Source organism: Scardinius erythrophthalmus (genome assembly GCF_964197995.2).
Source record: "Scardinius erythrophthalmus genome assembly, chromosome: 13".
NCBI classification, from domain to species: domain Eukaryota; kingdom Metazoa; phylum Chordata; class Actinopteri; order Cypriniformes; family Leuciscidae; genus Scardinius; species Scardinius erythrophthalmus.
The window spans coordinates 7,468,790-7,494,872 of NC_138233.1; the positions used below are offsets into that span (position 1 = coordinate 7,468,790).

General features: G+C 38.0%; 1 protein-coding gene across 2 annotated transcripts in view; it reads right to left on the reverse strand.

The window, feature by feature from the left end:
* Window positions 1–26,083, reverse strand: part of nrg2b (neuregulin 2b) — a gene marked incomplete at its 5' end in the record, with an annotated part of 75,270 nt that overhangs the window by 22,890 nt on the left and 26,297 nt on the right. The window contains 3 exons of one of the 2 annotated variants that reach the window (XM_081382715.1): window positions 12,860–12,978; window positions 18,715–18,877; window positions 25,591–25,699. In XM_081382715.1, the coding sequence (XP_081238841.1) occupies window positions 12,860–12,978; window positions 18,715–18,877; window positions 25,591–25,699 (391 nt within the window). Of the gene's footprint in view, window positions 1–12,859; window positions 12,979–18,714; window positions 18,878–25,590; window positions 25,700–26,083 lie in introns of those variants that run through there. The other variant, XM_081382716.1, reaches the window with a different exon arrangement.

Genomic DNA, 26,083 nt, shown 5'->3' on the forward strand with positions numbered 1-26,083 from the left:
CAGGGGTAATTTGAAACATCTGATTTTTTTGTTAGAATTTCTTCTTGTAATTTATAAAACAAAAGTGCCCGTAGTAAAAAAAAAAAAGATAATGCTGAAAAAAGATAAAAAAATAATGCCTTTATATTCAGTTACTTTTTAAGGAAAGAAAACACAATAATATGCGTGTGTGTTAAAGGGGTGGTTGATTATGATTTCACTTTTCTAACTTTAGTTAGTGTGTAATGTTTAACTACACGACATTACTCCCGGGTAAGTGACATCACCAACCCTATAATTTACATAAACCCCGCCCCAGGAACACGATTTATAGATTATCAAGGCAGAATATGCTAATCAATGACTAGAAGATACAGCTACATAAATTTATTCACTCCATTCAGAAACGTCCTGTTGCTTCTACATGTTGTCACGTCTTCTTGAGTCTCTCCATCATTGTCTGACTCCGGTTTGAACATAAAAGGCTAAACGTTTTTGAAATTTTCAGTGCATATCTGTGTGAGGTAAAATGACACGAGCTGTTGAAGCTCCGCCCTCTGTGCCGGGAGCAGCAGCTCATTTGCATTTAAAGGAACAGACACAAAATGGTGCGTTTTTGCTCACAATCACAAATTTACAATTTTAACATGCTATATCAAAATATCTGTGGGTTTTTTTGAGCTAAAACTTCACATACACACTCCGGGGACAACAAAGACTTTTTTGACATCTTGTGAAAAGGGCATTATACCACCCCTTTAATTCATATCACACATTTTATTTAGAATTATCAATAATATTTTTAAAGTGGTCTGATTCACTTTAATCTAATTACAAGCAATGTAATAACTTCTTCTGGATATATGCCTCATGAAGGTAGTTATTTCCATACATAAAATGTGCTTACTGTACATAGTATACATAATAAATGATAAAAGTAGTGTGCTAGTATGGTATTCTGAAAATATCCACTGTCTAAAGCCCTGTCCCAAATTGAATGTGTGAATGTGTGTGTTACTGTGAGAGAAACACATATGGCGTGTGCAGAAGAGCTGGGATGTGTTGATTAAAGGGATAATTTACCGCTGGCAAAATGGCCTTTCAATAAATCTTGGCTGCCTATGAAGCAGAAACCTGATTTTATTTTTTATCTGTGCTATCTGACTGGAGAAAACAAAGAAAAAAGGCTGTTGTCTTTCCTTTTGCCAAATAAATAGGAAAACGTCAACACCCATAATGCAACTGGGCATGTTGCCGTCCAAGGCCACTCCCACCAGTCTGCTATGGATATGCTTACCAGAGTTAATTTACCAGCTTACCATCTTAATTCAGTAAGAAATATTTCTTAGTAATAATAAGTAATAAACTTTTAGTCATAATGGTGTCGGCTTGTATTGTTCTCTGGTGCAAGAATTCAAAGAGTAAACGTTTAGCGGTAGTGAGTTAATTTCGTTTTCCAGTGAAGAATCCAGCGCGTTGTAGGCAGCAATGAATCAGAAATATCTAGAGAACACCATGACTGTCTGAAAATCTGAAAAACCTGTGTTTGTAGTCAACATTTCAAACTGGATGACTGTGAACACAGTGCTGTAGGCCTAACGGAGGGGGAAAACTGAAAGAACCTGCTGTTCTGTCAGTTAAGCCCAACCTCCCGAAGCAAAATGTCGTCTTGTACAAGAAAGCTGTTGCCATAGTGTTCTACTTTTTACCATAATGTTGTTTAAAGAGTAGACAAAGTATGATCAAATTTTCAGCGATAAACCTACCCTTGCAATAACTGTTCTGTTAATAACACTCTGTCGATCCGACTGTCCGTGGCCGGGGACACAAAAATGCGGAAGTATAATCTGTAGTTTTTACAAAAGCCCTTGATGCTTTCGGCAGACAAATAAACGTGAATATCTCCGTCCAGGCAACTTGGAGAACGAGTAAACATTGTTCATTTACATATACTACCGACATTGTAACAATACAAATCAGGTTGAAAATCGGCTAAGTTACACTTTAATATGAGATTCACATACAGTAGCTGCTTTTATTGCACTTCCACCCCTCAGACACCGGTGGTGCTATAGGCACAATGCCTGTGTGTGTAAGCAGAGTGCATGCTTCTGTATTAGTCCCACAGCCATAGTGATTCTTTCCTCCTGTGTACTAATTAGTGACGTCAAAGTGAGCCAACAAAATGTTCTAGTCCCATAAAGTCACTCCAGTCACGCATCTGATCTGATCGCATCGCAGTAGATCTGGCTCCTCACAGCTCAGGCGGAGATTTAAGCAAATGTACCTGATAGGATCCAATCCTACTACACTGTTATTATTACAGCATATGAAGTTTATTCAAGTTGCCAAAATGTGTGGATTGTATGGTATTTAACATCATTTATTAATTAGCAAGAAGCAAACTGGCCAAGCACGAGTAGCTTTAGTAGAAAATAAACTCAGTTGCACACAAAACCTTTATATTACTAACATACAGCAGTAAAAATTAAAACAACTTCACAAAAACATTCACTTTAGAGTTGTCTTCTATCATATTTACATCTGATGTGACTTAAATCACATCATATTCACTATGTCACAACTATCATAGACAGTTCAGAGAGTTTCTCAATGTTAAACATAAGTTTGATTGGTCATTTATGTGCAACCCAAAATTATAAGTACTCTTTCTTCCTTACGAGTTTATTAGTCATAATTATGTCAAAATAAAATAAAGAAAAAAGAGAGAGAGAAACTTCTCCAGCATATCTATTTTTAGGATTACTGCGACAAAATAAAAAAAACACATTATGCTGTGTACAATAACACATATTGTTGCATAAGCCAGTCTGTTCATAAACCAAGTTTCGCCTCTTATTCTTCATCAACAGCATACAATATGTACAAATTGAACTGAACAGCCAATATTCATTACATTGAAATCTTGCAATCAGTTATGATGTGGTGGTGTTAAATAAAATTACGTGTAGCCTGTATAACACTCAGGATCCAGAGCAAAACTAAAAATGTAAACAGAAAGTGAACAGAAAACAGCTCTACATGCATTATATTTATCTCAAAGATTAGTCTTCACGTGTAAAGCTGTGTGAAAGCTTCATGTGTGAGCCGATCGAGCAGATCGTGTTTACACTTGTCAACGTCAAGTGGCTAGCCTGGGGGCCAGCTCGAACTCTGCCCACAACATTTTTTGGTCGGGAAGTTCGGTCTGGACTCGATCCGTTGAGGATTAATTATGCTCGGCTCCCAGAAGGCCGAGCCAATCAAATTGCCAGGGCGGGCTTTAATCGATGATGGACAGATGATCTGCGGTTAAGTAATCACCCACGTCACCAAAGAGCGCTTGGGTTGAACTGGTTTTCAACAAAGACGACTGCAGCAGGAGAATTGAGATGTTTAGATTCCACTATCGCGTCTGATATAAAAGAAATTGATAGCGCGTTCATTTTAAAAGACGAATAGAGAACCGCAATGAAGGCATTTGTCGATCGGAAATATGTTTTTGCCGTCCATCGGCAAAAGTTTAATTTATCAGCTGACTCCGATGGTCGCTAAGAAGATGGGACGCAATGAAAACCCTGTGGTCATTGTGGTTTCTCCTTTGGTCGCACTCATGGAGTGCTTTATTATTATTTTACTCATTACTTTACTACTTCTTCCTGCGTGTGTGCAGTTGAGCTCTGTTGACAACTATGCGTCGCTCAACATACGTCACTTTCTGCGTTGCTCTGATTGGTTGTAAGTCTATCCAATTGAGTGGAGAGTTTTTTTTCCTGGTTCGGTTAAGACACGCCTCATAATCAAAGCCCTATGGGGCAGAATCAGACTCACATTCTGCCTAGAATATGAGTATGACGAAGTCAGGCTATCAAGTGGCTTCTGTATCTGGATAACTGATCGGATTTCTGTTTCCCACACAATATTTAAAATAAGTCTGTAAAGGTAAAATGGCCCCGGTGCAAAGTCGACCTGACATGCTGGGGTTTCTTTTAAAAATAGTTTTCAGTCACGGTGCTACAGTACGTGTTTCAAATCTCATAAAACAAAGAGGAGGAGGTTGCAAATAATAATACTTTGCATAGATGCCATGATTGATACAGTAAAAAGAGACAAATGGGTCCTTTACAGACAATGAATGGTTGTGCAACTTTCGATAGCAAACTTTCATCTATATATGCATTCTACTCCTTCCTCGATTGTCTCCCAAAAACACCCAGCTACGTGCAGCAACTCCCAAGACGTTGTGACGTCGACTTGTGAATGCAGATGCGATGGCTATGTTGCAATTACAGACAATTGTGAGATCCGATCACAATGCATTTACACTTGTCTTTTCAATGAGCACGTTTACATGCACAAAATATGCTGATAACTACCAAAATTCAGTTTACCCAAGTATGCACTTTTATCGATTTACTGGTTTTATCGATTTGCACATTTAGAAGTTCTAGTTCCTAGCGGTGAGGATCCACGTGTTTTTGCTCTGTGTATTATGTGAGTTGTAATGTTAAATAAAGCAATAAAAACCAGAGTATTTCAAAACGTCAGCAGGAAACTTGCAAAGACTCATTCTCCTCTCGTTTCTTCAACTGTACCACTTGTCCATTGGGCTGCACTAGACGCTTTTTTGGATGATTTATATTTTTTATATTTTTGGGTTAAGAAAAAGTCAGAGTTTGCAATATATTTCTCCTCCCCTACTGCGAAACACTTGCGGTGGCTGGATGCGCTTAAATCTGCCGTATAAGGACACTTTTCAGTCAAATATCACACATGTGCACTTTAATAAGCCGATAGAACGCAAGTTAATGTGTTTACATTCCAGGTGAAATCGGGGTAATGGGTAAAAATCTAGCTGTGTCGATCGAATTGGAGAAGGAAACCGATTTAACACGTTTTCATGACCACACACGTTGTCGGCTTATTAAGCATTATCGGGTTAAGAATGTGTATGTGGACAACATCCGGATACAGGTTGCATGTTAATGCCAAGTGTAAACCAGTCCTAATATAATATATGGATGTAATTATGTGACGTAACTAGTGTGAGGTAGCAGACAGACACCACTTCGGTGAGACCACATGGAGTGATCTAGCACTGGACAGACCACCACCTGAGCCCTGCCATTTCATAACGAGCTAATTAACTCATTAACATGCACACACAAACACACAGCACAGCAGAGAGAGAGAGAGAGAGAGAGAGAGAGAGAGAGAGAACAAAGGGGCATCAAGTGAGAAGGAGACACTGTATGTCTCAGAGCACAATAGCCCGTGTCTCTAAAGGTCACACATCACTCCAGTAGGAAATGGAGGAGAGCAGAATATATCGCCTTTAACATTCAACCTTACATCTGTCTCAAGCATATGTCCTCTTCTCTGCAGTGACAGCGTGTGTGCTATCGTGCCGCTATGTTATTAGCCTGTAACTGTTTCATGTGAGACACACAAAGTGGTCAATCCTCCTTTTGTGCCTCAGTCAATTCAATGTTTAGGTATATAATATTGGAGATGTGTGCACGTCCAGTTTTACTAAACAGGGCAAATTAGCGTGAGACCGCAATCTCATAAAACCGCTGGTGGGAATGGAAAGTTCTGCGGGTGATACTGACTAAATGCGCACAGACGCAGCCAGTTCATTTCCATTATGACCAGTGCAATCTACAAAGAGCAGCGCAAATTAGTGTAGGGTCGCAAACAAGCTAAGCCTATGATAATCAGGTGCGGGTAATCTACTAACAACACAGAAGCAGCAAATTAAACATGGCTGGGCAAATAATATGTTTCTTCCTCTGGTATTTCAAATAAATGAACATGGATGGAGAAAATGCTCTCCCTTCTATCAGCACTGTCTGTTCTCTGCGGTGCGTCCTCAACTATCGCAGCCATGTCAAGCGCCAAATCGGTTAATGCATGCTTTTTCCCGACATTAAACAATGCCGCAAATACCATTGAATTGACTACCGCAAACCTTAGTGAATTCACGTTGCTTGATTCATTTATATACTCTCCTCCCATAAATGTTGTATCTGAGAGGTAAACTTCTACACACGCATATGCAATAAGGTCAGTCGCAAAAATATCTATCCACGCCTTTTCATTGCTAATTCTTCACTGGCATCTTTAGTAAATCCTGACAGTAGTTTTTTCTAAGGTCAATCGAGGGTTTGCGCTGGAGCAAGCTGTTAAATCTTAATGTTCAAATTTAAATCCACTTCTCTACTCTCTTTATTAAAAAATCCAGATTCAGCAATCACAAATGACAATTGATCCCAACTAAAAAAACATTAATATCCATTGAACTGAACGTGCACAGTGAAGCGTTACTAGGAGAAATTGATTTGTTCTTTTTCTGAGGAGGTATTTAGAATTGAACTAAGAATGTTTTATTCAGTTCCTGAATTTGAATTGGATTTGACTTGAGGTTGCAAACAGGATACAGAATTGCAATGTGAATTTAAATGTGATAAAGTACAACTGAAATGAATTCAAATTCATAAAGCAGCAGTTTTTTTAACAGATAGATAGATTATTATGACTAAAAGACAATAATAATGTTGATCAGGTGCTGCACTGGCAGTGCATCTGTTCTCCGCTTTAAATAGATCCAGAGAGGGGCTTTTAAAGACTGCACATATTTCCCTCCGTCCCGTAGTCCATCCTGGTGTGGCAGGATATTAGCTCCATTAGCCTTGGCTCTGAGCCGACGGATGGATCCGGACAGTCAGGAGAACATGATTCACACCCCAGCAAGGGGGGTCGCGGGGAAGGCCGTAAGTCACACGGGGGCCTGTACGGGGATGCTGATCCACTCTACTCAACCAGGCGCCGATCAATGACATCGAACCACTTACAGGCACTACCCATTCAGACAGCATTCACAGACATGTCCGCCGCGAGAGCGATCACATGCACGCAGAAACACACACATGCACACGCTGCAGAACTGCATGCAGGGGGAGCAGAACGGATGGAGAGACAGGCTAATGAAGAGGGGAGTGAATGGAAGTGGAGGAATGGGGGATTTGAAGGAGACAGATTATCAGGAGAGCCACTGACGGGAAACAGAGAGAAAAACGTGGGTTAAAAAAAGAGGCTTCGTACTATAAAGTACAGCTGAAAGAAAGTGCTATGCAGTGTGTATACTGTTCATTTGCACCGACGAATTTTTGTATGCATTTACTTTTTATTTTATTTAGCAGATTCTTTATTATAATTCAACTTCCAAAATTATCAATTATCATAAAGGAGACAAAAGTATTAGCATATATATGAAGAGTTCAGATACAAAAGCCTCTAAGTGCCATCTGAAATATTCCTCTAGAATGATCATTTTTATAAAGCTTGTATATTTAAGTTAAGTAATTTCACTTAAATGACAATTAATAGGTAATTTGCATTGCCATTTAAGTGAAATTACTTAACTTAAATATACAAGCTTTATAAAAATGATCATTCTAGAAGAAAATTTCAGATGGCACTTAATGGCTTTTGCATCTGAACTCTTCATATATATATATATATATATATATATATATATATATATATATATATATATATATATATATACACATATATAAATTTAACAAATTCGGCATGCCACAACGACCAGATCTTCTGTTTCCAGTGTGTTTGAATGAAATGGAATAATTGGATGCTGTATTAAACATACACACCGGGGTCATGTGAAAAACTGTTTGAACCATTTACTGTTGCATACAGCATACTTTTTCACAAACTATTTAAAAAAACCATAGACAGTATACAGTACAGGGCAGGGGAGCAGGGGTGGAGGCAGAGCAGCATGCGCAGGAGTGTGTTTCATGTCTGCGCTTGCATCAGACTCATTTAGCTGGACTCATTCCTCATTTATCTCAACAGTAACAATGGATCCAGAATCATCAATTTAATATGACCTGTGTCCATGTGCCTTTGTGAGATTCGCTCATTCATATAGATGCATGATAAGGAATCTGCAATGCATTTTATTTCCATGTATTCCTGACTTAATAATAAAATATTCACTGCCAAACAATGCATTGTGGCACATTTTATTGATTGAGATTAGATAGGGGGCAGTCGTGGCCTAATGGTTAGAGAGTCAGACTGGTAAACCAAAGGTTGCAGGTATGATTCTCAATACCGGCAGAAAATGACTGAGGTGCCCTTGAGCAAGACACCTAACCCCCAATCGCTCCCCGGGCGCTCCAGAGGATGGCTGCCCACTGCTCCGTGTGTGTGTGTGTGTGTGTGTGTGTGCGTGTGTATTCACTACTCCTAATGTGAGTGCACCAACTTGGATGGGTTAAATGCAGAAAACAAATTCTGAGTACTTTCACTTAGATTGGATATAGTGACTGTTAGGCTGTACTATTATTAGTTTATCTGACTCTAAGACAGAATTTCTATTATGTTAGAGACAAAATAAATTATTTATTGTGATAACATCATGATTATGATTATGAAAGCAGGCATTTTTATCTCGAAAGTGTGTGCACTTGATGAATCATGCAAAATAAGACCAGGGCCATTTATTAAACATATACCTGTAGTTCACTCAAAAATGTAAATGTTGTCATGCTATTTGATTTTTGTGAGAAATTATTTGAATGTTAATGCTACTGTACTTTTCTCCTTAAAAATATAGGGGCTGTAAAGGTCCAAAAAGGATAAAAATATCATAAAACAACCATAAAAGTAGTCCATACAACTCATGCGCTATATTCCAAATCTTCTAAAACCATATACAAAACAGTTTTGAAAGAAATTAATACTTTTATTCAGCAAGGATGCACTTAATTGTAAACAGTAAAGACATTTATAATGTTACAAAAGATTTCTATTTCAAACAAAAGCTGCTCTTTTCAAAGGATCCTGTTAAAGAATCAATTTTCACAAAAATGAAGCAGCACAACTGTTTTTATGTAAATCATTATGAATCATCAATTATTAATGATTTCTGTGACACTGAAGACTGGAGTAATGACGTTTATTTAAAATAGAAATCTTTTGTAATAATATTTCAATAATGACAACTCTCTGAATAGTTTTAACATGTTATTGAATATGGCAATGTTAATGAATATGGCAAATGCTGAGCAAGTATGGACTTGCTACCGCTAATAGATACACAGACACACTGCTGTGAGAATGTAAGATATGCTGCTGCTGCATGAATAGACATACATTAATCCTGTAGCAGATCTAGACAGGTGGAGCTGGGGGAGGTGGAGGGTTCAGGACTAGCCTACAGGAAACAATGAACCAGACTATTTAAATGTTGAGTAAGCAATTTCATTGTGCCATGCGGTTATGCTGTGATTGCTTGCAGATTGGATGTAAAGGACCCATCAGCCTGCTCCCTCAAGAGTTTCATGACTGAACTAGATATGAATGTCTTTATATCACTTTTGATCAATTTAATACATCCTTGCTGAATAAAAGTATTAATTTCTTTCAAAAACTGTAGTGTGTATGGCTTTAGAATATGTGGATTTGGAATATGTGCGAGTTGTATGGACTACTTTAATGGTCGTTTTATGATACTTTCCATCCTTTTTGGACCTTGACCCTCAACTTTCTTCTTAAGGAGAAACGCAACATTAACATTTATCATTTTACTTACACAAAATTTGTACAGTTTTGAAATGAATGAGGGGGAGTACATGACAGTTTTTTTTTTATCTTTGGGTGCACTGTTCCTTTAAGAGCACAAACAGGGTCAATTGTGGTTGCGGCTATGTATGTGTGTGTGTGTATTTTGCGTTAAGTATACTTGGCTCTTGTATCTGACAGGCTCTTGGCATTGCAGCTGAAGAATTCAGAGGCCAGAGTCCAGCTGGGTCTCACGTCACACACAAACATATATACACAAAGATGTAAACACACACTTCTCCTAAATGACCCGTCTTCAAGGACGTTCTGCTTTAGCTTGCGCAGTTTTTGTCCTGTTTTAGCTCTATGCTCTCAAATACTGCATAGATACTACCCTGGTGACCCCCCATATGGCCACTAGTGCATCTCTCCCTCTCTTTCTTTTTGTCTCTCCGGTCGGTGTCTGTGCTGTTATATATAGCTGAAATCTGTGCACTTATGGACTGAAATGCTTGCTGTTCCTGGAGTGCAGAATCTACCAAAATGACAGTTTATCTTCATTAAGCACAGAGAGTTATCTGCAACTATCCACTGTACACATACACGTAACACACACATGCACACAGAACATGTAAACACACGCGCCAGGCGCAACGCAAGTGTTTTTTGCTAGTTTCAGCCCGACGCAGTTATCATTTTCATGTCCTGCGCATAGGAATAGCAAATGCATTTGCGACCATTTGTGCGCCCATGGGTGAGCTGGTCTGAAACAAAGGTGTGTTCAGGCGCATTGATGGCATCTTGCTATTTTGAGGCAACTGAAATAGACTGCACCATTGACCAACAAAAACCTGGTCTGAAGTATAGGCGGGTTTTTCCGCTTGCAAATTCCACCATGTAAATAGCGAATCCATCATGGCGCGAGCGTAACTGGCTTTTAAAGGGAATGAAAGATGAGACTCTGATTGGTTTATTGCACATTACGCCCAAAACACACCCATCACTCATTAAGAGAATAGGGACAACGCCGTGTGTACCGACCATTTTTCCTGTCGTTAAACTAGCAAAACTGGATTCGGACACGCCCTGAGTGCACTTGCGGCAAGTGCTTTAGACCATGTGCTTAGATCGTTAAAATAGGGCCCTTTCTCTTTATCTCTCACACTCATCCTGAAAGGACCCTTTTACCTTTCACAGTGACTTAACTACATAATAGATCTCAGATTATTAAATAAGCCAATTACTTCTCAGAACACAGGAACACAGGAACACACACACACACACACCAATCTAAATACGCAGACCCAGACATATCCTCTCATTTTATTAATTCAACTATTTATTCATTCATTAGTTAATTGGGGAAAAAACACGATAAAGAGCTTGCATTAATTCCGTTAATTCAGGGATTCCCACACTTTTTTGTCAGTCAGATACCTTAAAAATATTCTTGAAGTAAGAAAGAAATATTCTCGCATGTTCATGGTTCTCTGATGTCGATCACATGACATACAGGTAAACAAATAAGATTTTTTTTTATTATTATTTTAATTTGACATTTTTAACATTAGCTCATTGTAACAATAAAGATCCTAAATCTTTGAGTACTCATTTAATTAATTTAATACATTATAAATAATTTTTATTTACTCTTTCCTTCAAATGTTTTTGTTGTGAAACTTTGAAGGTTCATTCAGTTAATTTGTTCATTCACTATCTTATTCACTCAATCAATCATTTATAAACATTATATTTATTTAGAATTAATTTATTCTAGGGCTACATGATTTGGGGGGGAAATATAATTGTGATTTTTCAGATTTACTGAAAATTAAACATTTTTTTTCCTCCTTTGTAGGGCTGCACTATTTGGACAAATATTTAGTGATTATATATCAATATGATTATAAAATAATAATTATAATTATTGTTTTATTTGATTAATCATGAATCCCCAAATTATTCTATCATTTCTTTTACTTGCTCACTTATTCATTTCATTCCTTTCTTGCTCATTCATTCATTCTTTGCGTCCATGAGACTCTGCTGACACATCAGATAATGGAGGGGTTTGGTGAAGAGCTGGAGGACAAAGTTGAGAGAGAGAGAAAGACCCTATATCTCAAACCACTCAACCATTACTGCCCTTAAGATGGGCAGGATGGAGTTCGCATTAGTTACACACACACACACACACACACACACACAAAGTCACGGCACATCAAACGCCTCCAGCTGATGTGATATACTCCAGAGACTAAAGCAGGTGGGGAGATCGGTAAGTAAAACAGCAGATGAGAGAGGTGTGTTATACAAAATAACACCAAAACTTACAAAACAGACCTAAGGTCGATTGCATTAAATATTTAGACTGACAAGTCTTACAAGTTAGTCATCTAATTATTTTTCTGGCCATACATACAAGTCTGGCCATACATTTTTTAAGTCAGTTACATGAAAAGGTAGATTGGTCTAATTTGAGTCTGAAGAGTAAGAGTGAATAGCCCTAACTAACTGCTAGTTGGTTAGACTAGTTCTTAAGAAACAATCTCAACTTGACAGCTAAGTTTATGCATCTGGCCCCTGAATGCTGCCTAAAATCCTGAGGCTGTGTGCTATTAATATTCTATGGCTTGATGGTCTATAAAACAGGCGAAACAATCCTATAGATTTACACTGAAGGAAGGACTTGGTTTTGAGGGTTTTGACTTGGGCCACTAAGCGAGGAACTAAGCAACCACCCAAAACACCCTAGTAACCACCTAGCAACACCCTAGTAACCACCTACAAGACCCTAGCAACCACCTTGCAACAGCCCAACAAGCACTCACAGTTAGTTTTGCACAGGCAAAAACACTGCAGATGGAAAACGTAAGGAATTTCATTATTCTTGTTCCAAATCTGATTCCTCACTCTTAACAGTTTTATTAATGAAGTACATTTGAGGAAGACTGAGGGGTAAAAAGAAATGCTGTTATTATTGTATTTACAGTTTGTTTCCAAATGCTGAGATCCTTTTAGACTACTCAAAAGAGTAGATCACATGAATTTGAAATAAATGTAACCTAATGCTTATCTTTCATACCTGACCAGTGCGAAAGAGCTATAAGTGCAACATAAAGACAGGCCCTGTGTGCTCTCACTGCACGTGTGTCTATATCAGAGTACAGGCATCTTACAAAGCACATGTGCTGTAAGAATCTGTCCCATGATGAGCAGGAGCACTGGTCTCCTGTGACTCGTTTGCAATGAGAGGGAACTAAGAGGGAAATAATGGAGCTCTTACTGCTTTGGACGCTGACGTAGCTGGTGGCGTTCTCTCTGCCCAGCGAGTTCTCCACCACACAGGTGTAGTTCCCAGAATCCTCCTGTCTCACTCTGCTGATGTGAAGCTTTGAGTTTTTCCTGCACATAAACAGCCAAGACACAAAGAGAGAGAGAGAAATGGAAAAACGTGAGGGTATGCGAAGACAGAAATCTACAAAAACCCAGAAAATGGAGAAAAGAAGGTAAAGAAAGGCTAGCAAAAGTGCATAAAAAGCAAGTTTGTGTTACTATTTATCCCTGAAGGGCATGATCCTGGATCACCATCTTTTTGGTCCTAGAACAATATTATTTTCAGCCAATCAGAAGTCAGAGTCAAAGTCAGAATTTCCAATGCTCTGTTTGGAAAAGTGCAATGGAACGGCACTTTGGAAACTGGTTCAGAAATCCCAGCAATTCTGCCAAGATCACACACTCAAGCCAGCACACAAAATGAGGAAAGCAAAGTTGCATCACATGATATAAAACCTGTTTACCAGTGCATAAGTTATCGCTTCTGTTGATAATCCTACACCTGACAAAATTTTGCATTAACATGTTGTGTCATTATACATAATCTGAGCATTGGACAACACTATTTACACTATTCAAAAGTTAATATAGTAAAAGTGACAGTAAATACATTTATAATGTTACAAAAGATTGTCTCTTAAAAATAAAGGTTCCAGAAAGGGTTTTTCTTCTCACAGCAATGCCATTAAAGAACCATTTTTTGGTTCCCCAAAGAACCTTTCATGGAACAGTTCTTAAAACAGTAATTTTTTCTTAAATTTGTAATAATCTGAAGAACTTTTCAAAAAGGATCTTTTGTGCAATGGAAAGGTTCCATGGTGTTTAAGGTTCATCATGGAACTATAGATGCTAATAAAGATTTATAAAAGAATCTTGAAAAAAAAGTATTGTAGTTTCCACAAATATATTATGCAGCAAAAAAAATTATTAACACTGATAATAAGATTTTTTTCTTGAGCATCAAATCAGCATATTATAATTATTTCTGAAGGATCATGTGACACTGAAGGAGTACTGATGCTGCAAATTCAGCTTTGCATTACAGGAATAAATTACATTTTAACATGTATTTAAATAGAAAGTTATTTTAAATTGCAATAATATTTCACAAAATGTGTCAATCATGTTGTGAATGTGCTCTTTTCTTAAAAACGTACTAAAACACATCGAAAGCATAATACAATTCTGTAACTTTATACTTTCTCATCAACTAGACATTTTGGCTAAAATGGATTATTATGAAATGTCATGATGAAATATTGACTAAATTTAAAGGATATTTTCTTCAAAATAAATGTTCACTGTATTTTTTGTCAAATAAACGCAGCCTTTGTGAGCATAAGAGACATAATTTTAAAAAAGAATCTTAGCGGCCCTAAACTGAACTTTTGAACGGGACACTCATAAACATAAATGTTCTTTAATGGCAACTTAATTTCCACGAACAACCTTTAACATCCATTGAATCTTTCCATTGCACAGAAGGTTGTTTAGATTACTAAAATGTTTTTGATACGAAGAAAAAAATGGTTATTTTAGGAACTGTTGACTGAAAGGTTCTTTGGGAAACCAAAAACGATACTGTAACACTGTGAAAACCCCTTTTGAAACCTTTATGTATACATGTAGTGTACTTTAGTGTAGCGTACATTCATATTCATCCATTTAGCAGATGATTTTACCCAAAGCAACTTTCAAATAAGGAACATCACAATTAAGCAATAAAGCTTTTATGGTTGGAACTCAGAGATACAGGAATATCCCACACCTGACTTTGGATGCAAAATTCAGGCTAGGATCAGGTTCAGGCCTGACTTTTTGATAGGAATGTTGTTCCAGGACCAACAAAGGATGTCGGTCCAGGAATCTGTCCCGCTTGGCTTCATCACATCGTGCGTGGGGTCTCTAGTGGTGTCACTGTGATCCTCGTATTGTCTCTCAGCCCTTCTCCTCAGGTCAGCATGTGGATGGCTCATTAGAGGAGTAAAGCTCTTGAAGGATCACAATCTGGAGCAGAACGCACAGAAAATGGCAGCTGCGTGTATCATCTTCTGTCCTTACTTTACCTCCATCATTATTAAACCATCCCTGTCCACGCTGTCAGCTCTTTCACTCACAGTTCATTGGAGTGAGTGTGTGTATGGATGCAAGCGCATGTCTCTGTGACTGTGGATCTGCAGCTTCAGCACACACACATTTTCAAAATTACACAAGGGGCCAGTGAACAGGCAATCCTGTTAGAGTGATCTGCTTTCTGTGGAAACGTGCACCTCAGCACTTTTTGTCAGAGAACAGAGGAGGACCGACGTGTTACGGAATGCCCTGAATTCTCCCGTATGTTTCCCGCCCTGTGGTCCCAGGATTTTGAACGGCTACATGCGGACTGACGCTGACATCCGGACTGAATATACGTACAGCTACTCGTACACTATTGATTTGTGTTACGAATAGCTAAATGACATTGATGCAATGTTACAGCAACATGCACAGCTCAGCAAAAAAATGTTTTATCCCTTATCCAATTTTACAAAACGCCGCTTTCCCATATATTAAGGCATTTGCATGATTATGCAATTCTCACTGAAGAATAGTTTATCTAGACCCCAAGTGTATATAAACTTAGGCATATGTTTTTTTCTTTTATTCCATTCTCCACCTACAGACGCCTATGAGGGAAACATTGCGTGTTTGGGCCCACACACTCTCCCCTCTGAAACGCAGGCATCCCACGGTCCCATCGCGAGAGGAAAGCAAGGAAGGGAAATTACCCACAATTACCAGATGGAGCCTCCTTGAGATGGTAGATCAAAACCTGGTGCTGCTGAAATTCAGCAGAGAAGAATCTGTCACTCATTCTGACCCAAAAATTAAAACTCTGCCATCATTTACTCAACATCATGTCATTCCGAACCTGTATGACTTTCTTTATTCAACATAAACCTAATATTACAACCTACACCTGCACACAATTATGTGGATAGATGAGTAAACTAAACTTTGGGGTCAGTACGTATTTTTTTGCCCTCCATTATGCACAGCTATTTGTTGTGTTAGGAAGACAAAGTTTAAAAAGTTACTTTCTTTACAGCCTATTTATTTTTAGGCTGGCCTGCCTCAGCGGTCTAACAGTGCACGTCAATGTCAAAATGATGGCCAATCAGATCAAAGAAGGCGGGGCTTACTGTTTACTGAAGACCAGTCCACTGGCAAGTTTTAGTTTTTACAGTGTAATATTTAAAGTTCCCCTAATTTTATCCCTTAAATTTTCCTGTGAAAAAAAAAAGAAAAGCCCTGCCTCCACTCACGCACACCAGCTCAGAATACCTGATTCACTCGTTCAACTTTACTGTAGTAAACATTGCACAATGGCAAGTGGAAATACTGGTTTAAATTAGCAGTATATGTTTGAACCAGAAACTGGTTCAGATGAAGAAGTGGAAGAGTGAATTATACAGGCTCTTCAATAAGTTGATGACGCATCAGAAAGATAATGCATTTTATGTATCACTCTCTACAACGTCGGACACATAATGGTAATATTAGCATTTTGCTTGAATACTAACGCACTAAAACACATCTAAAACATAATAAAACTATTCTGTAATTTTATACTACTCTCATCCACTAAAATTAGGCATTTAGGTCAAAATGGATTATTGATGAAATGGTATGATGGAATATTGACAAAATTTAAAGGATATTTTCTTCAAATGACAAAAACAACGACTAAAACAAAAGTAAAATAAACGAGAACCAAACGTTGTGGGTTCGAGTGGGTTTAAAGGTGCAGTAAGCGATTTTTGAGAAACGTTATTGAAAATGGATCCAACCGAGCAGCACAACACACTTTTAGCCAATCACCAGTAGGGTAGTGGCGTGTCCACTCATGATGGCGGAGGAGAGAGTGAGCCAATCAGCAGTAGGGGGCGTGCCCACTCATGATGGGGGAGGAGAGAGAGTGTGAGCCAATCAGCAGTAGGGGGTGTGTCCACTCATGATGGGGGAGGAGAGAGAGCCAATCAGCAGTAGAGGCCGTCTCCACTCATGATGGGGGAGAAGAGAGTGAGCTAATCAGCAGTAGGGGGCGTGTCCACTCATGATGGGGGAGGAGAGAGAGAGAGAGCCAATCAGCAGTAGAGGGCGTGTCCACTCATGATGGGGGAGAAGAGAGTGAGCTAATCAGCAGTAGGGGGTGTGTCCACTCATGATGGGGGAGGAGAGAGAGAGCTAATCAGCAGTAGGGGGCGTGTCCACTCATGATGGGGGATAAGAGAGTGAGCTAATCAGCAGTAGGGGGTGTGTCCACTCATGATGGGGGAGGAGAGAGAGAGAGCTAATCAGCAGTAGGGGGCGTGTCCACTCATGATGGCGGAGGAGAGAGAGAGAGAGAGCCAATCAGCAGTAGGGGGTGTGTCCACTTATGATGGGGAGGAGAGAGAGAGAGAGCCAATCAGCAGTAGGGGGCGTGTCCACTCATGATGGGGGAGAAGAGAGTGAGCTAATCAGCAGTAGGGGGTGTGTCCACTCATGATGGGGGAGGAGAGAGTGAGCTAATCAGCAGTAGGGGGTGTGTTCACTCATGATGGGGGAGGAGAGAGTGAGCTAATCAGCAGTAGGGGGTGTGTCCACTCATGATGGGGGAGGAGAGAGAGAGTGAGCTAATCAGCAGTAGGGGGCGTGTCCACTCATGATGGGGAAGGAGAGAGAGAGTGAGCCAATCAGCAGTAGGGGGCGTGTCCACTCATGATGGGAGAGGAGAGAGAGAGTGAGCCAATCAGCAGTAGGGGGCTTGTCCACTCATGATGGGAGAGGAGAGAGAGAGTGAGCCAATCAGCAGTAGGGGGCGTGTCCACTCATGATGGGAGAGGAGAGAGAGAGTGAGCTAATCAGCAGTAGGGGGCGTGTCCACTCATGATGGGGAAGGAGAGAGAGTGAGCAAGAGGGAGATTTGAAGAAAGACTGTAGAAAGAGACATGGCTGAGAGACATTACAAAAGAGAAAAAGTCAGAGGAATATCACTGGAAAAAGAAAGGTATGATCAGCCCAGAGCTTTATAGTACCCGCGTTAATATTATAAAAGCTTTTCAGCACTTAAGTGGGACGGCCTGGAAACGGATGCCGAGGTTGTGTTATTTCTGCTCAGTATTTACTCTTGTGTACTGTATGTTAATTTGTTCGTTCATCATCTTTGCTTTAATTTGCTTTGCTTCTGCTATGATAGAGAGGCATCCACTCTTGCATTGTGTGTTTGTGAATTTTGGGGGCAGAGCAATGAAGCGAGGGGTGTTTGTTTGGGTGTTTGTGTTCATCAATGATTCTAAGAAATCACTGCACCTTTAATACCCGACTGCAATGTGCCGACAATATGCGAAAGTGCAAATAAGGAGGGATACATTTCTGTCTATTTCTCACACAAAGCTATTATATGATTGCAGGAGATTTGGATTATAGCGCGCAAGTTACATGGACTAATTTAGAGCTCGGCAGCATTTTGTCACTATGCTTTCATTATATGAAAAAGGGCAGTGTGAATATTCATCATAATTTCATAAAGAAACAAAATCATACAGGTTTGGAACAACATAAGAGCGAGTAAATGATGAAAGAGTTTTCATTTTGAGTGAACTGCTCCTGTCTGCATCTCTCTCCCTTCTGAAAATCTCTGAGTCTATTTACAAACTGGGACAATCTTCTGCTCGAGTTGATGGGAGATGTATTTTTAATACCTCTGATGCCAAGAATAGTTCTGCCAACGTATGAGTAGTGTGTTTGCTTGTGCATCTGTGCGTGTTTGATGAGTCTTACTTATTGGATTTGATTTTGACGTCTTTCCTCTTGCGAAGCTGGCTGCCATCTTTGTACCAGTTAAAGGAGGGGCTCGGGTTGCCCACGGCTTCACACTTGAGTGTCAACTTTTTACCTTCCAGGAGCCACTGAGAATCCATGGGCTTCACCTTTGGAGCTGACGCTACAGATGGAAAAAACAGACAGAGAGAGTGAGTGGGAAAAAAAAGAAAAGCAGGTTTCCCCATAGGACAAAAAAAGCACACTTTTTTTCCCCCTTAATATCTCAGTTGTTTCTTGTAGACAGCAATGAGATGCTTCTGCTTTGATTTATGCTGATTTAAATATATCTAATGTCATTAAAAACCTCATTATCCTAAGGAATTTATGAGAAACATATGAGACAAAAGCTTACATTAAACATAACTGAGAACTTCAGCAAGGAGCAAACTATGTGCAATAAAGCTTTCCTTGGGGTGGAGGTCAGATTGACTGAGGTGACATGGGGAGGAGAAAGAGATATTACTGGAGAAAGAAAAGAGAAGGGAGAGAGGAAAGAGGAGGGACAGATGGAGGGAAGAAAGAGAGAAAGAAGGCATGACGGCTAAAAATGCAGAGAAACGTGTTGAGAGACAGACCGCATACGGGAGGATGGAGAGAAGCAAATAGAAGAGTGGGAAGAAGGAAAGTGAGAAACGAAAGAGTGCGAGAGATTAATGGGGCTCATCTTCCAGCAGTTTACCACGGTAAAGTAATCCATCTAGAAATGAGAAACAAGCTCAATATTGTGAGCCATGTTATAACTATGAGCAGTTATAAAAATACAGTACATTTAGTGCAGCAAATAATAATCACAGTTTACACACACACACACACACACAAAATAATAATAATGCTGCCACAGAGTTTCTTTTTTTTTACATTTTCTTTTATTGTAATTCTTATTATTCTCAAAAGTAATTCTTATAAGACTCATTAATAACAATATTTTTATTGTGGTGTATTATAATACTGCATATGTTTATTATATTTTTAATTGAAATGTGTTTAATAGTTTAGTATATGTTATTTATAATTTAAAGATATATATTTAATATCAAATATAACATTACAATATATAATTATGTTTTATATTATTTAAAGATGTACAATATGTATGTGATATATAACATTAAATAATATATAATATTTGATGTATCTTTGTATCTTAAAAAAATATATTATTAAAATCGCACATATTATATATATATATATATATATATATATATATATATATATATTATTTCAAGACAAATACCTGTAATACAATATATACTACATACTGTATATTTTATATATACTTGCGTATATTCATATATGAGAATTATCACTGAGAACAAAAAAATTCAAACAAACAAACAGGGAAAATGCTGGATGCATTATGGTAATGCATAATACACAATAATCTAAATGGTCCTAATATTAGGTTTACATTTTTAATGTTAAATATTTAGTCATTTATTTCCTTAGATTTTGAGGTGAAATATTGTAAATAGAATCCTCATGAAATAAAGGACTTAAGTTACAGTTTTGGACTGAAAACAACATGGAATAGCCGACCGTTCACTGTTTAACTGAGCGTGGCTCCATCTGTGGTTTTCTCCTTCTCTCTCTCTTTTCAGAGCAATACTTCATTCTGTCACATCCAGTGAAATCACACCTTCTTGTCTCCAGATGCTTCTGACACACACTCACATACATACACACGCTTCCGCATACACATACACTCCAAATCTTAAATTCACACAAACACCTCTTGACTAAAACACATATAGTCCTTGTACAGTTAATGCACATGTATAGAAGCACACACAAGCATGTTTGACTTCTTATCACATGCCTGAACGTTGTAATTCCACTCGCGTGGACTCTGGAGTACAAGAGGAAACCTTTACATGTCCAAGAGAGACTCGGGTCTGATTGCTCTGTTAACAGAAGCCCTATACTCCTGCTCACAGACAGCACAGTGAAAAACCTCATTCTGAGTCCATCCAATCAGCTTCACTCATCAATAACAGCCAATCTGCTGCCTCGGCAACTAATCATTAACCAGGAATCTACCACTACTTCAGTGCACATCATTATTTTTTTAGAATTCATGTGCCTTTAATCAAAATAACTTCCTCTCGCAGTGACATGTCACGTTTACTGGCGTGAGGGCGGGGCAACCTGTCACTCACAGGAGATCCACCAATAGCAAACCACAGTCCAATCAATTCTCCAAGTTTCCAGATTTTTTCAGTTCCAGAAGCCGTTTCACTTGGATATACGTCACAATAGGGAAGAAAAGAGGAACACAACTTCTGTTTCATGCCAACTTTAAAACTAAAACTATTAAAATTAACTGAAATAAAGCTGAAACAAAATAAGTATTAGATTAAAAGCTTAAACTATAAAACTTAAAAATCACAAATACTTCCTTGTCAACTAACGTATAGCCAAGTTTAAGTTGAAGTACTAAAATTACTAAAAATAAAAATGAAATATATATAAATTAAAGAAATCTTGAAAAAAAACCTAACAAAAATTACAAAAGGACAACAAAATCATTCAAATTTAACTAAACAGAAAAATAGCTAATTCAATGTATTAATAAATACTACAATAATATATAAAAAATACTAAAATAACACAAAAATATTTAGTTTGAGTATCCCAATAAGCCACAATAAGTACATGGCATTAAGTAAGAAAAATGCTTGACTTTGTTAGAATATCTGAGAAAAGGATATAGTTATTTTCTCTTTTCCATTTAAATGACAGTGTACATGTGACTGGAAAAGACCCCAACCAGACTCAAACTTACCAGAGCATGTGCACTACCCATCAATCCCAGACGACAGACACTGTATATCAGGAGTTTCTTTCCTATAAACCACTAAACTATCAGCAACCCAAAGTGGAAGTATTGGGGACAAATGTCCAAAAGAAGAAAGAATAAGAGGCGTTTCATGTTCATCATGGAGTTGATTTCTGCTTGATCAGTAAATCCAAGTATAAACACAAAGGCACGAGCGCACACACTGATAACGGTGACAGCTCACATGAAAGATTGTCTTTTCCTCTCTCGGCCCAACACTCTTTCTACTCGCTTTGATAGTTCTGGAAGTCTTTTATTAGAAATAGTATTTCCGTCCCTCGTTCCGCTCTCTCTTCCTTCTTCCACAGAAACAAGGCCTAAGAGATGAAACTGACTGTCTGTCTACAACAAGATCAGACCTCTTTCTGCAAATATTAAGGGAAAAGAGCTGTCTCTCCCTTTCAAAACTTTAACTTATCAAGCATGTGAACTTATAATCAAAATTGGGGGATCCAGACGTTAAAGTTTAATAATCTGAAACACACTGATCAAGCACAAGTTTTCTTTTTTAAGAAGTCTCTTATGCTGAACAAGTCTGCATTTATTTATTCAAAAACAGTAATATTATGAAAGATTATTACATTTTAAAATTCAAATTTGACATTTTCAGCATCATTACTCCAGTCTTCAGTGTCACATGATCCTTGCTCAGGAAAAATTGTTGTGCTGCCCTATTTTTTGCGGAAACTGGGATCCATTCTATCAGGATCCTTTGATGAATAGAAAGATGAATAAAAACATTTTAAATGTTTTTATTGTCATTTATTAGCTTTTGATTGATTTAATGCATCTATGCTAAATATAAGTAGTGTTTTTTTCTAAATGCAATGCAATTGTTTTATTTGATGTAACAAATGTCAGTGAATCACAAAGATCGCAACAGCCAACTAAAGAAAAGATTATTATTATCAATCAAAATGAAATTTTCAATGACCAATTCGGCACTATACGGTTATCCGGACCACACGTGACCACACGTAAATGCACTATACGGTTAATCTAACCCTAACCCTAACCCTACCCACCCTACCCAAATAGGTGTGGTCCGGATAACCGTATAGTTCCACCAATTCTTTAAAAAAAAAAATACATCCTATTTTTTATGCATCTCAGCTTTTACTTTAGTTGAAAATCAAAGATTGGCTAGGGAACTCAAAGTTACAGCAAACCAATCCTTTGTCGTAGGAACAAAAATATATACTTTTAATGAAATAATAGCTTTAGAAAAATGCCTGACACAAGGCTAATGTAAGAGTCTAACATCACCAAGACATCAGTGTGTGTATGTGCGTGTGTGTGTGTGTGTGTGTGTGAATGTAAAGCTGTTGCAGTTGTGCATGAATGCTTTTGCTCAAATCAGCATTTTCTGATGGAGTTTTATCACCGACCACCCCTCTCTCTTTCTCCTTCAAGGTTAAAATGTACATCTGTCCAACGGAGCACGCACACACACCATCACACACATATTATAAAGCAGAACACTGTGAAAATAAGCTGAATGAAGCCCAGACGCTCATATGACACGGCACAGAACAACATTAACACTCATTAACACTTGCATGGAGGAGCATCTGTTATATTACACAAAGCCTTCACACACTTTCTATTCATCAAACATGTATCACAGTTTCCACAGAAATCTTAAGATGCACAACTGTTTTCAACATTGATAATAATAAGAGATGTTTTTTTTTATTAGAATGATTTCTGAAGGATCATGTGACACTGAAGACTGGAAAATTCAGCTTTGATCACAGGAATAAATCACATTACAATAGTTATTTGAAATTGTAATAATATTTCTCAATATTACTGTTTTTTTCTGTATTTTTGCAGCCTTAGTGAGTATAATAAACTTACAGTATAAGAGTATAAGAACCGACAACTAACCGACTGTCACTGTTAACCATCACATAACCGCATCTCTCTTCCAGAAGACTCAGCTGGAAAGATACCAGAAAAGACACTTCAGATTTTTATTAAAAACAAACCCATGGGGACGAAGCAGCGACTGTTAAACTTGTCCAGCAGTGGAGGAAGAAATCTGAATCTGAAAAGAAAACTGATGTTGCAATAAGAAACAAAATGTGATATAAAACACAGCACTATCCACTGGGACGCTCGATAGAAAGCCAACAGTTACAGATAAATAAATCCTTTGTCGAAGGAAGAAAAATACATAAACTTTTTTAAAAAACAGTTTATGGCTAGAGAAATATTTATGGATCTGGCAAAAAAAAAAAAAAAAAAGATAATTATAAAATAGTTTTGGATGGGTGGATGAGCCAAATGCTCATGTTGCAATAAGAAAAAAAAGCCCCGTCCGTTAGGACGCACGACCCTCGCCATAATCGGAAGAAAGATCTTAATGTCTGCATGAACAATTGCGCTTTCCAGAAAATGTCAGAAAACAAAACACATGAATAATCACAAATGAGATCTCTCATATTGCTTTACAGTTTCTCAGAGACGGCTCTCAGATTTTCTCCTGACAGAAGACATTAGTCGCTTGTCTCATCTAGAGTTCCAGAAGAGATATCAAGAAGCTTTTCAAATTAGCTCAAATTTGCCAAAAGATAGCAAAGTCAAAGATCTCAATATGAACTCAAGCATTTCTTATCACATTCTTTCTTTTTATAGCTCTATACTCTCTTTATGACATTGCTCTATAGAAACTTGATTCTCATTAGTAAAATATTTCTGAATAATGACAATGTATAATTGAAGTCTTATTCTGTTCTGTTTCCTTTTCCGGTTTCTACAAGTGAGCTAATACAATCATTTCTATTTAGATTTGATGCCCTTGTTTTTACTTCTCTTATTGTTTTTATTTTGCTTCAATAATCATCTAACTGTATATTGTCTCGTAAATATCAATGATCATATCATTTGAACCTTTTTAACCTATGGTAGTTTAGAGAAATATCAGACAAAGTTGATAAATTTCACTGCCGTTCAAACGTAAAAAAAAAAAAAAAAAAAAAAGTATACTTTTAATTAATCAAGCATTAATCAAAAGAGAAAATGCTGTTTTTAAACTTTTTATTAGTATTCATTAAAGAATCTTGAAACAACGCATCATGATTTCCACAGAAATATGAGGCAGCACAACTGTTTTCAACATTGATAATAATCATAAATGTTTCTTGAGCATCAAATCATATTAGAATGATTTCTGAAGGATCATGTGACAATGAAGTCTGGAGTAATGATGCTGACAATTCAGCTTTGATCACAGGAATGAACTACATTTGAAAATATATTAACATAGAAAAAATTATTTTATATTGTAATAATATTTCACAATATTACTGTTTTTACTGCGTTTTTGATCAAATAACTGCAGCCTTGTTGAGCAGAAGAGACTTCTATCAAAAATCTTGTAGTGTAAATAAAACAGAACTCCATTAATGCAATAAAAATCTCTCTGGGATGTAACTTTTCCCTGCATGGGAACAAACCTATCTTATAGTGCAAAACGGCTCAGCGAACGCAGAGCTTGTGATAGAAAGTTTCCACAGTTCTCTGGAAACAAGGTCAAATTTAACATGCTTTAGACGGCTTGCAGTTTTCAGTTCAGCTTTACGCCAGAGCTCAGATATCCCACGCCATTACTCTTTCCTTCACACACACACAAACACACGCCGCTCATTCTCCACAGCTTAATCGCAGCACTTGCACACTACAAAAAAATCATTTTCTCAATCAGCATTTCAGTGTTTTCCAGTAAAAATATCGAAACTTTTTTTACCCGGGAAATGTCCCCGAGAAGCAAACCTGCGTAAGACTTTCAGAGAATCAATCTTGAATTAAGTGTATTTGTCTTACCCCACTGGCACTTTTGTCTTATCTTGCGCATAAATCTAATGAAATATATGCTTAAAGTACTTTAGCTTTAAATATTAGATTACTTTGCATGATTAGATATGTTTAAGGTAAATCAAAACAGCACAACTGATTAATAAAATGATTTTTTTGCAGTGCACACGACATCTCACCCCTCTTTTTCCCCTCCCGTGGTCCATCTTTCCTTCTCCTGTCACTCTTTCTCCTTTGCTGCTCTTTCTCTCTCATCCTCCTGCAGCTGCGGTAGCTTATCTCCCTCATGCTGAGACGGGATTATGAAGAGTAAGCTATGAAGACAGGACGTGTGTGTGTGTGTGTGTGTGTGTGTGTGTGTGTGTGTTTCCACACTATAACTGTGTAGGACAGTCCCACCCCTCATCACACTCAGCTGGGATACACCTACTGATAGGTGGGGAGTGTTGGGAAATTTTTGGAAAGAAGAGAAACAAGTTACGAGCTCACAAGAGAGGACAGAGTACAGAGAGACAAACAGAAAGAAACAAAAGATCCAAGCTGGGGAGAGAGCGTATGTTGTGTAGACATGGGAACATGGATGAGAAGAGATAATTAGAGGCTCCATTAAGTATATCTGGGCCTCGTGGGAGAGTAGGAGATAAAACCAGCCATAGATGAATCTGGATCAGA